Here is a 12,384-nt window from a genome sequence, read left to right on the forward strand (position 1 = left end):
GATGTGAGAGAAGTGAAAACACAGCTCCACCCTGTTTAAGCTCCTGTCACTGTGGGTCTGTTGTGAGCAGCCAGACACCATTCCAAAGCCACACACACAGCTGCAAACTCTGAGGTACTGCCGCCACGTGGGTCACAGGGAGAGCCTCTTTAGGCACAGCCTTGTGTCCACAGCCCGCTCCTCTGGGTATTAACTCAGGACTCTTCAAAGCACGCCCAGTACCCCGATCTGCAGATAACCGAGGGGTGACCGTGCATGAGTGAGGCTGATCTCTCTTCTACTTCCTGCTCTTATTTCATGAATGTCAGTCTCGCCTCTGGGGCCAGACTGCAGGTCCCCAAGGATGATGACACACCAGATATCTTCCCTACCCTCGGGGTCAGGGCCTGTCCCACAGCTCCACGCACACCGCAGGCACTCACATCAAATCTTGAGTGTCTGGGTTTGATTTTACTGTCAGCAGGGAGATGGCCCCCAGGTCTCTACCTGTGTGATGGCCCCTGTGGAAGCATTCAAATACTCTAGTGTGATGTAGCGTCATCACAGTGGAAAAGCGAAAACAGACGAAGCCACACTGCCCGCATGTGTGTGATGTCTCCTCGTTTTCAAAGCCTTTTCTCATGTAGTATCTCATCTTCTCTTCACAGTGCTCTTTGAGTCAGGACAGGTGTAAATGCCACAGTTTTACACATGAAAACTAGAGGCGCAGAATGGCACAGGTGCTTCTTGAAGGCACATTAGTAGTAAACACGGAGTGAGGCCTGGATGGACTCCCGGGAAGGGCTCTTTCTGGGGCTCACGTATCCAGAAAGATGTGTGAATATATACGTGTGTGTGAAACACGTTGCGCTCACTGCGCCCCTACCACTGTCCCCCTGATGCATTCACGGTCCCTCTTGTCACTCTGCTTCCTCATGTGCCACCTTTTAGGCAGATCCCTTTCCATCCCATTCATTGCGTCTTCCCCTCCAGAGCCAGGCAAGCATTGCCCCCATCTTCCCTTCCCTTCCCTTCCAGACTGGTGGTCTGACATCCTCCCCTAGCCATGTCCTGTCACAGACAGGAACGTGGATTTGGGACAGAATTCATACCCTCGCTTCATTCTGTTCAGGGGCGATGTGGCTGGCTGGGAGGTCCTTGAATAGCGCTGAGGGATAAGTGCAGTTACACCGAGGCATCGAGGCTGTGCAGCCAGCGGAGCCAGCCCTGTCCACTAGACCATGGGCCACCCCCTCCTGCTGCCTGCCACATGCCTGATCCCAGCCACATCCAAGGGACAGTGTCCTAATGCTCTGGTAAGTGTTATCATCCCCAATTTATCCTGGGACTCAAGCATGTCCCTCGAACAAAGAAGGGTCAGGTGGGTGGTGCCCGGCGTCTCCGAGGCTGTCACAAGCCTGAGATGTTTGTCCTAGTGGCTGAGGAATAAGTTTAGGGTTGGAGCCAGGGTCTGGAAGAAAAGTATGACACGACCTGCCCAATCCCAGCAAGCTCTGGGGAGATTCCCCAGGGGCATTTACCATCCCACTGAGCACACGGGAGTCCGAAACATCCAGAGAGGGAGGGCTGAGTCCTTCAAAGGGAGGACAGGCCCACCTGCGTTTCCACACTGGGCTTAGAAGGGAAGAAGGTAGGGCCATCCACTTCCATACGAGGGTGCCGCTGGGAGTGCCGAGGCGGAAGACATGAAGAAGACACGAAGACAGGAATTACGACTGTGTCTGCTGGGTGCCCCGAGACCCATGAGGGGCTCTGTATGTCAACCCTCAATGTCAAACACCCAAGCAAGGGAAGCATGGTGCTGCCACAGAAGCCAAGCTGCAGACGGGAAACTGCACGTACAGCATTAGTTACAAATGTTCACTCATGAATAGTGTTTTTTTTTTTTTTTTTTTAAAGTATAGATGATGAACCAGATTTGGACTAATCGAAGTCAGGTTCTCATCACATACGGGAAAAAGTTCATTCCCAGAGCAAAGCATAATTTAGTAATTTCCCTATCCAGAAGACTACTTGGACATGGAGGTGAGAACCCACCTACTGTGCCACCATCTTAGGGGGAACCCTGCACCCTAGCCCACCAGTCTAAGCACAATCCCTCATCAACCAGGCTGAAATCTCCTCTCAAGTCCTAGTGACATTAGAGGCAGCCGATGTCACTCAGAGAACAGCGGCCTTGTCTCGGAAGCCTGGATGTCAGTGCTGGTTCTGCCTTTGTGGGCTGTGTGATTTCAGACCAACTAAAATCCAACTAGCTAATGTTCAGCTTCCTATGAACAGGTGCCTGAAAATGAAACTTGCCCTGCTCTTTCCTATAAACTGTTCACACTTTGAGGAAGGGTCTGGGCTCCGTTCCTGTTTTTATACCCAGCCCTCTTGTACAGGAGGTACTGGGAGGTGCTTGTGGGGCCAAATTGCATTCATTTACAGGGTTGCTGGAAGGCACGACCCCAGAATCCATGCGAGCTGTTTTGAAAACGATGGCGTCCCACCCAAACTCACATCCCTATCTCTTCTCATTGCCAGCCTTCGGAGCTGGGGGACACTCATCACTTCATTTTTTTGTCTCTGGAGTCCCTGCTGCCATTCTCCGCTCCCTGCCTCCCACCTTCCCTGCACACCCACGCACAGATTCCGCCTCCTAATGTAGCATTTTGCTCATGTCACTCACAGATCTTAAGCCTTTCATGGTTCCCCAATGCCAACTGAATAAAAGCCAGAGTCCAAAGCCTCAAAGGCCTTCTCAATTAGGTGGAGATCCGCTTCCCTCTGCCCCATGCAGAACTCAAATGCACCGGAAATAAAATGAAACAGTCATGGTTAATAGTAACAAGGGATTACTAATAGCGATAGGAGTCTTTTTAAGTGTTTCTACATTTATTGTTATTTGATTAAATAGACTAAAGCGAACATTAACTGTCCAGGTTTTCAGCCATTTTCCTTCTCGAATGAGTAATCAAGATTTACTTGCACAAGAACAGGTCCTTCCTGGCTGTCCTGCATTTTAAATATTTCTGCTAGTCACTGTGCAGGCAGAACTGACTGCACTTAATTTATAAAGGAGGATTTATGGACTTACAGATGACAACAGACAGCCAATCAATACGGGATGATAATAACAGCATGTAATATCAAGGAACATTAGGTCTTGATATTGGCATGATTTGGGGAGAGAAGTGGTCAGTCAGAAACCTTATCATTTGAAAAAGGTCAAGGTCTGGTAGCAATAAAAATGCCTAAGCAAATAAAATCACACCTGTGAATCAGGCGAGGGCATAAATCGCAGAGTGAAAAAGGGTTTTAGACTCGGTAGAAAAATGACTTCCCTGGGCAAGGATTTGGGTTGCTGTGGGACAAATGAGGCTGCGTTGGGAAAGGGTCTATTTATTCCTGCTAAGAGCAGTAACAGTGAAATGCAGATGCGGAGACCTCCCAACACTCGCTCCTCCTGGGGCTGAGATCTGAATCCTTCAGAAAACAGCGGAGGAACCAGATGCTGTGGAAGGCCTGCCATGCCACGCCCGGGCCTCACCACGTGTATTTAAGAACCACTGGCTTTATGACGTTTATGTCTGGTCATTTTTTCCAGGGGTGGGGGCGGTTTTTATTGACCTAGTAGATTGTTTGCTTGTGTAACTGGAAAGGGCAACCAAAGAAAGTAGCAAGTTGCAAATCCGATGACCAATAATCACGTTCCATTGTTAAAAATAAAACTGTGAATCATCACCGTGCTCTTTGAAAAATGCTCACAGTGTCACACAGAACTCCACAGCCAACTTTCCTTCGAAAATCTACAATCAATCCATTTAGAACAATCTAGTTCCACAGGCTTTTCAAGACTAGATGCACCCACTAAAGGGCATGTACAGAAACTCCTGAGTCCCTGAAAAAGCAGTTGGAATAGCATTTGTCTCCCGTCTACGGTTCTGCTTTCGTTGAGGAATAGTTAGAGAGATCCCATTAAATATGTGATGAATTTTCTTGTAAACGCTCCCTAGGGGACTGAATTCTCTGTTTTTCTTTCTAACATACTCCAATCAAACTTTGCAAATCCCATTCCCCAGCAAAGATCCCACCACCTCGTGGTTTTGGAGACAAGCTTACCTCCCTGCAAGGTGTATTCGGTCACGGCTCTGCTGAAGACGCCCAGGCCGGCCCCGTTGTACGCTGCCACCTGTATCTCATACTGTGTCCAGATGATCAGGTCTGTCACCAGGCAGTAGTTCACCTCCGGGCTGGTGATGTTCCGCTGCTGGTACTCTCCGGGAAGGCCAGCCAGGCGGTACCTGTGCCACGAAGGAAGCCCATCACCATCAGGAAATAACCGAACCCGGGAAGTGTGTTTACCCACGGTTATTCCTCAGGGTGACGGGGAAATGGAAGTAAATAAACAAGAGCAGAGCTGAGAGGTCAGCCCGAAACAATACTATTTCCTAACTCAATGATTTTGAAAAGTGTGCTCTAATCTCACAGTAATTATAAGCTCAACGCAAAATGGAACTGACATTTCAACTACATTACGGTTAAGAAAAAATTACAGCTTTTTACATGTAACTCGTCTAGGGACTACAGTGACTTAGGACCAAAAATTCCAGACATGATTTCCGTCGGGGAGTTGCTGTAAATCAGTTTGAGAAACACTTTCCTCTTGTGAGTCTGAACGTGGGGAGACTTCCAGAACCGGGCGGCACACGGTCTCGTGGTCTCCAGGGACAGAGCTCCAGAACCGGGCGGCACACAGTCTCGTGGTCTGCAGGGACAGAGCTCCAGAACCGGGCGGCACACGGTCTCGTGGTCTCCAGGGACAGAGCTCCAGAAGCGGGCGGCACACGGTCTCGTGGTCTCCAGGGACAGAGCTCCGGAACCGGGCGGCACACGGTCTCGTGGTCTCCAGGGACAGAGTTCCAGAAGCGGGTGGCACACGGTCTCATGGTCTCCAGGGACAGAGCTCCGGAAGCGGGCGGCCCACGGTCTGGTGGTCTCCAGGGACAGAGCTCCGGAACCGGGCGGCACACGGTCTGGTGGTCTCCAGGGACAGAGCTCCGGAACCGGGCGGCACACGGTCTCGTGGTCTCCAGGGACAGAGCTCCGGAACCGGGTGGCACACGGTCTCGTGGTCTCCAGGGACAGAGCTCCAGAAGCGGGCGGCACACCGTCTCGTGGTCTCCAGGGACAGAGTTCCATTTAGGAATTGCGGGTTTGTCCAAGTGCATCCCAGAACTGGAATAAGCGGCTTTGAAAAGGTGTTGAAACTTCTAAAATACCAGTGCAGTGCTGAGTATGACAAACTGCTTTGTAGAAGACCTCTGTGGGCGCTTGGGTACTACGTTCTGAGTGTACGAAAGGCGGAAATTTCAAGTAGTGCTTATAAAAGAGAAGACAATATACACAACTCAGGACTTAGGATGTATAAATTAGGAAACTGTTGTGTGTACTGTGAGAAGATCTGTCATCGTATTATTTTGATTGCAAACGTTTCTCCATGATTTGGTCTATAGAAGTTAATGCACTGAACTGACTCAGGTAATTTACTGAGCCTTCCTGGATCAGCACCCCTGGGTAAACCCAGTAGGAGTGACTGCCCTGTCATCCTGCAGCTTCCAAGAGCCTCTGATTTCTATCCCAGAAGTGGCTTCTGCCTCACAGTCCCACACTTGAGTGGCAGCAAATCTGCTGGCTTTTCACGGTGTGTGGAAATCTTCAGGCTCCTGCAGGATGCTGATCTCTGAGCTCGGTGGCTCTGCAGTTTCCATGTCCATTACCTATGTGGTCCCATGGGGGCAGGGCACCTGAGCACGAAGGGGAAGGAGCCAAGACGACACGCGTGGACCGGAACATCAGTAAGGCTGCTGACATCGAAGCAGAGAAGAAACCCAGAAATTCAGGCCCTAAAATGTAAAATAACTTTCCCAAGAGAAGGACGGCTTGAAAATCAGGAGTTTCAGAGAGCATCCTCTCGTTCCCTCTTGCTGCCGACCATGTGCACTTGGTGGGGCCTGTTTGATAGAAAACAAATGATCAAAAGCAGATGTCCCTTGAATAGCAAGAAGGTACCGGGCTGCCTTCTGTCTCTTGCCTGAAAGGAGCAAGTGGCCCCTGGGCTTGCCTGGTGGGAGACTCAGGGACGGGACGGCCTTATTCCGTGATGGGCAAAAATGAAAGTCAAGTTATCAAACCACGTTTTGGCTTCATAATGTGTCCACCTCTGACTCCTTTACTGAACGACCTGCACCAACCAAGTACACGTGCAATTCCCAGGGGGTGTTCAGGTCGCCGACATAGCACGATGGTCCTCAAGGCAGTGGGCCAGTGGGAGAAAGGCTTGGCATGGATTCACCTGTGTGACAGGCATTTCCACTTACATTCACCATCTACAAAAGATGAACTCTTGAAACAAATGTGACTGAGACAGCCATTTGGGAAAAGGTAGAAACTGGCTCCGTGCCCACACCATGCACCTGAGTAGCCTGGGCATGGTGGCCCCAAGCACCGTCTGTAATCACTACGACAGAACGAGGATGGCCCTTGAGAAGGATTCCTTGTGTGGACCCAACGCTACACAATGCACAGTCCAGGGAAGAGCCGAGGAACCAGCATCGGAAGACTTTGCTCAACAACCACTCAGGAGCTGGGTGGTGTTGGGAAAATTCCAAACTTCTCCGAGCCTTGGTTTCCACCTCTTTAAGGTGGGAATGACGGTAGCATTTCCATGCTTGTTGCAAGAGTCAAAGGAGACACTGAATGTACAAGAGATGTGAAGGTGTAAAGCACTCCCTAAATATATATATATTTTTAAACACGGCTCTTCTACTGAGAAGTATGGAAGAGATAACTGTGAGTTATAAGAAACTACACCTGCATGAGCCACCCATCTTCTCCGGGACCACTCTTTATACCACTGTGAAAAACAAACTGCAGACTTCACATCTTCCGAAGAGCCTGTGCTCCCCTCCGGAACAGGCATGTTGGCCCGTTCTGACCAGTGGCTCCGACTGCTTTTGTAATAGTCACAGGATGTGTAAGAAGGTCACAATTAATAACGGAAGTGCAGGGCAGCCTCCTCTTGCTGGTAGGATATGTTGCCCAGGAGACCATCTCAGCTAGAACAAGATGATTTTTTATACAGAAATAAACAGGAGAATGTTTTTAAAGGACATAACCCCTATGCTCCTCTCAAAGAAACACCCTGCCTATTATTATAAATATTTTATTACTGCACACGCATCCTAACTACTTCTTATGGCTGGAGCCACGGAAGTGATTTATTTCTCTTTGCTTTCCTTGCATTGTGCCTCGGATCTGACACAGAGGCTGTGCCCTGGAGGATACACACTCACAAACAGAGAGCTGATGTGCAGACTGGAGGATTATACGGAAATGTTTCTAAGCTAATTCATTTTGGCATGGCTCTTTAATTTCTGAAAACTTTGATATTCACAGGCCTAGGGTAGTGCACACCCTCATCTTAGGGCTTTTTGGATTTAAGCTCCCGCAAATACAGAAGATGCCCTCATCCCTAGCACCCAACTCTACTGACCCCATCACAGAAAATCCTTTTAACGGTAGTAATCCCGCAAAATAGAGAAATGTGCAGTCCCTGACGTGGCCTCGTAACATCAGAGAGATTTTATTAAACTCTGTGCTCTGGGCCTGGTTGTGTGGGATGACTTTTAAAGTCATTACTTGACAGCTTCAGCCTAAGGAAACTCTTTCTGCACGTGCTGAAGAAAGGCAGAGACAGAGGGATGACAAGCCTGTGCAGCTGGGTAGAGAGGGCAGCCAATTATTCTCATTAGTGGATGGGTGCAGAACGAGAAGGAATGGCTAAGGCAGGGGCAAGAGCAGCAGTGCCACAGGAGCCCTTGGCCTCAGGCAGGCGGCGGGGACACGGGGCTATTTTCTGGAACGGAAGAGGTCAGGCAATTAGGAACTGTCCCAGGGGATTAACAGGAACTAGAGCCCACGGCCCTTACCCCAAGGGGACAGAACTGCAAGTTCCTCTTCCCCCTTCTTTGAAATGAGGAAGGACAGTTGGAGCCTGGAGACAAAAGGGACCTTGCTATTGATTGGAGCTCTTTGTGTACCCCTGGGGATAGCCCATTTAAACCACTTCAGGTGGGTCACCGTCTGGCTTACATTTAGAAGAGAATCTCAACACTGGAGGAAAAACTTGAAAACAGTGGCAAATTGATTTTGACAGGCAAATATTCCAGGCATATAGAAAAACACATATTAAATGATGAATGGATGACTACACACACACACACACACACACACACATATATATGGAAGGTGTTGCCCTTCATACACAAGGATAATGAAGCTGAAGACGCAGCATTTCCCAATTTCTTACATTTATCTAAGAAATTAAATCTGTCTGCTGATGACCTTTGTTAGCCACTATTTACTGATCAGACACTTGGAACAAGCCCAGAAAGGGAATAAGGGGATACCTACTGTTCTTGCCCCAGTAACACTGGCAAAATTAACAAATCTGTCCACAGTGCTGCAATCTATTAGAAGAGATTTAATAATTATCATGCAATTCTGCTTTACTATTACTTGTGTCAACAGACCACTGCGAATATCACGTTCAGGGCAATTTTAAAATTAGCAGTTTTGGCAAAGGAGGTTTCTTTTCTCAAACACAGACAAGTTCAGATACAGTGTTCCCAACAATTCTAGAAGCCTAACTGTCCTTTATAAAGCAAAGATAGCACCCTGGCTGCCCTTCAGCCACATCTGGCCCGCAGAAGTGTGCGTTAGCCCTGCCCTTTGTTTCCAAATATATTGATTTCATTCCCAACATCTAAAAGTTGTGAGGTTTCAGGTACAAAGGTAGATTTTTTAATTTCTGGAAATACTAGAAGATCTGGCATTAGTGAACAACACACCAGCATGGTGACAACTGGCTAATAACTACATCAAATTAATTATTCTTAATTTAAAATTACTGTATTGAACAACACATGCCCTTGGCTGAACACTTAAATGGAATCAAAAGACTCACAATGAGGCCAGATGTGGTGGTTCATGCCTGTAATCCCAGCACTTTGGGAGGTTGAGAGGGACAGATCACCTCAGGTCAGGAGTTTGAGACCAGCTTGGTCAACATGGTGAAACGCTGTCTCTACTAAAAATACAAAAATTAGCCAGGTGTGGTGGCACATGCCTGTAATCCCAGCTACTTGGGAGGCTGAGGCAGGAGAATCGCTTGAACCCAGGAGGCGGAGGTTTCAGTGAGCCAAGATCGTGCCACTGCACTCCAGCCTGGGCGACAAGAGTGAAACTCCATCTCAAAAAAAAAGCACAATGAGTATTATACCTTGCTTCCAACCCCTAATACTCCCTCCATTCTCCTGCCAAAATGCTACCCCGACACCAGTTTTGTGTGTGCCATTTATGGTCGAATATGCACAGAACGTCTCTGTAAGGCTGCTCACGCTGGTCTGTGCATTCCAGTTTGCCACAGTCTCCACCACTCCCTAACATCTCACACCTGGTCTGCCTCCTTTGGTTCCTGTTTGGCTCTTACAGACATTAGAGTTTGCAACCCTCCGTGAAATTGACGCTCAGCTCTAATGGCGGCCTAAAGATGGTCAATCACGGGGTACTTGCCTGAGGATGTAACCACGCAACACCCCGTTGTGCTCTGTTTCTGGGGGCGGCTGCCACTGGACCATAATGGATTGATTGGTCCGCCCACTGGCCACTATATTTTTCGGGGGAGCACTGGGTGGTTCTTCAGGTAGCATCAACCTAAACATAAAAGATGGGTAGGAACAAGAGAGATGAGTACTAGAAACAAGGGGGGCCCCTTTGCATTTCATCTATCTTGCTGAATCTTGAGCCTGACTACTCACGAAAATCGGGTTTCAAGAAAAGCAAAACTCACAGCCCACGAAACCGAAAGGACATGAGAAACAGTTACCACAAATCAACATAACAGAAAATCAGTTAACCAAGCAGCGAGGAAGGCGCAGAGGTGACTTTGTTCTGTGTGAGTAGCGCCAGCACCTCAGCCTTTTAGAAAGACCGTAAACCTGAACGTATCCGCTCCTGGGCCCGCCGTCTCAGACTCCTCCCAAACTGTTTTCTTCGGCTCTTTCAATATTTCTCATATCAAACTCCCACGTTTTGGGGGAAAAAAGGATTTAGAGCTCAGCTGTTCCACAAGTCAAGCCCACTGAAAGCTCAGGTTGGTTGGGGAGGGCGTGCTGAAATGTGATGAAGCCATTTTCCCATGTCACCTCCGAATGAGATTTTTTCAGAGGCGGCCCTCACAGGGATGGGAGAGCATGAAGACCGCTCAGGAACGCAAAGCCTCGGCAGAGACAGAGGAGTCTTTGGCTTCCCTTACAGCACGCTGGGTGTTGACTTGTTAAGACTGTGGCACCAGCTTCCACCCGGCAGTGGGGTGGGCAAAGGACATGGAAAACACGTAAGCTCTTAATTTCCTGTGTACAGAGGGCTGTGCTGTCAGGAGCGATTTATGTAGGCACAGCCAGATCGCCACAGGAAAAATCCAAGAAACCTGCCTCACAGCAACGAAGGAAGGCCCAGCTAAGCCTGCGTGGGACGGTGTTTCCCTCTTTGTGACAGGCTTTTCTGCTCATGTTTTGGGCAGTCTCCCTGAGGGAGGCCAGTGGGTTGCTGTGATCAATTCCACCACCTATTGTGATGCTTCTGTTTGGCATTCAGGCCCCTGGCTGTTCCGCGCTCCCACCTGGGGCGGGATTCACGCACCTGCTTGTTTCAGCGCTGTACTGGCCCCTGCCCACTTCGTTCACTGCGCACAACCGGAATTGATAGGTGCGAGCCGGAGTCAGGCCGCTCACGGTGACCCCTGTCATCTCGGGGCCAACATTTGACAGATGCACTTTCCACGGAGAGTCTGAAAGAATGAAGAAAACGAATTCAAGCCCACAGAAGTGCATGTCTGAATAATAAGAGGTGAATGCCAAGGCCTTCTCAGGGAACATCTCATTTGCTTAGCAGGACAGCACTAGGAGAAGGAATACTTATCCCATTGAGCAGGTGTGGAAACGGAGGCTGCAGTCATGTGGCTAGTAATCTGCAAGCCAGAAAGGAAACTCCCCCACCCCATGCCGCCATCAATGAGCAAAGGGATTATTTTGTGCAACCTGCATGTGGCGGTTTAAAAGGAACCAAAACGTCCCTAATTCCTGTGTTCGGTATGTAAGGGGAGAAAGTTCTCTGTCGGCTCACGTGGTTAGGCAGATTGCAGATTTGTCTCCCAGAAAAGGATGCTGCACATGTCACTGAATGATAAATAAAAACTATATTCATTAACATTTTAATAAAAGAGGAAATGAGCACGATAAAGACAGATGGGCTGTGTATTTCGCAGCCCATCTGCGTGGCAGACCCATTACGCCACCACACCCCTGAGTGGCTTTGGCTGGAGAGAGACGTAATGAAATTCACAGCGAGTTTAGAATATCTTCCCACCCAGCTTTCCAGCAGGTGTGCAAGAGCGACTCTGCCAGCCAAATGCGCTCTCGCCGGCAAGGTTTCTGAAGGTTCTGCTGGAGATCCTACACCCTTGTGTGTATTTTTTTTTTTTTTTTTTTTTTTGCAGAGTTTAAACATGCTTTTCAGCCCAATCATTTTGTAGAGTGATGCCTTGGAATGAACAAGGTCTTGGCAGTGACTTCCAGCATCCGCTGTCGGTTTCCATTCTGAGTTGCGATGATGCCTGAACTGAATTTTCAAGTTATTAGTGAAGTAAGACCTGGGTGGGGGAAATTCTTTTGGAAATCGAGCTGTCTCGCTGACCTGAAGTGGTGCTAAGGTCCCTCTCACCCCGTTAGAGATGGTCAGAAAGAGGTGGCGCACGCCTTCTACCACGGTGCTGGGCTAGGCGGAGCCTGCAGACGGTACCAGCTGCATGTCAACATTCACACATAAAATCCCAGCCGCTACTCCAAAAACCAACAGCCCGAACCGCGGGGATTCGCGAGTCCGCGCCTGCGAGCTCATCGGAAATGCACTCCAGCTCCTTACCTATCACAAGCAGTGGCCATAAATTGCTCCAAAATGAAAATGAGACTCTCAAAGGCAACTTCAGTGGCCTCACACAGAGATGTCTATCACTAATTCAGAATCTGCTCACTGGATTCCTTAACACAAAGTTAAGCTGCTCCGAAGCATGAAGCCAGTTGGCTAGGAAGATGGAATCTTTTTAGTTATTTCAAATAAAGCTGCTTCCAAAAATGGGTTTCTGGGAATGCAGTCTTCGCCACCAGCTGGGCATTTCAGTGTTCCTGGCTTTTGATTTCCAGTGACATGGATAATGGGCAGCTGATGAGGATCCCCCTCTCTGTGTGTCTTCTTTAAAAACAAAATGTGTGCATTCCCAGT

At 48.8% G+C, this 12,384-nt stretch overlaps 1 protein-coding gene across 1 annotated transcript in view; it reads right to left on the minus strand.

Annotated features, from left to right (window-relative positions):
* SDK1 (sidekick cell adhesion molecule 1) overlaps positions 1–12,384 on the minus strand; it is a 707,360-nt gene that overhangs the window by 282,087 nt on the left and 412,889 nt on the right. Inside the window, exons 15-17 of the mRNA XM_011976935.1 lie at positions 10,747–10,894; positions 9,619–9,759; positions 4,105–4,286 (exon numbers count right to left, since the gene is read on the minus strand). Of these exons, the coding sequence (XP_011832325.1) occupies positions 4,105–4,286; positions 9,619–9,759; positions 10,747–10,894 (471 nt within the window). The remainder of the gene's footprint in view (positions 1–4,104; positions 4,287–9,618; positions 9,760–10,746; positions 10,895–12,384) is intronic.

The sequence above is a fragment of the Mandrillus leucophaeus genome, unplaced genomic scaffold, assembly GCF_000951045.1.
Source record: "Mandrillus leucophaeus isolate KB7577 unplaced genomic scaffold, Mleu.le_1.0 Scaffold171, whole genome shotgun sequence".
In the NCBI taxonomy this organism is placed as follows: Eukaryota; Metazoa; Chordata; class Mammalia; order Primates; family Cercopithecidae; genus Mandrillus; species Mandrillus leucophaeus.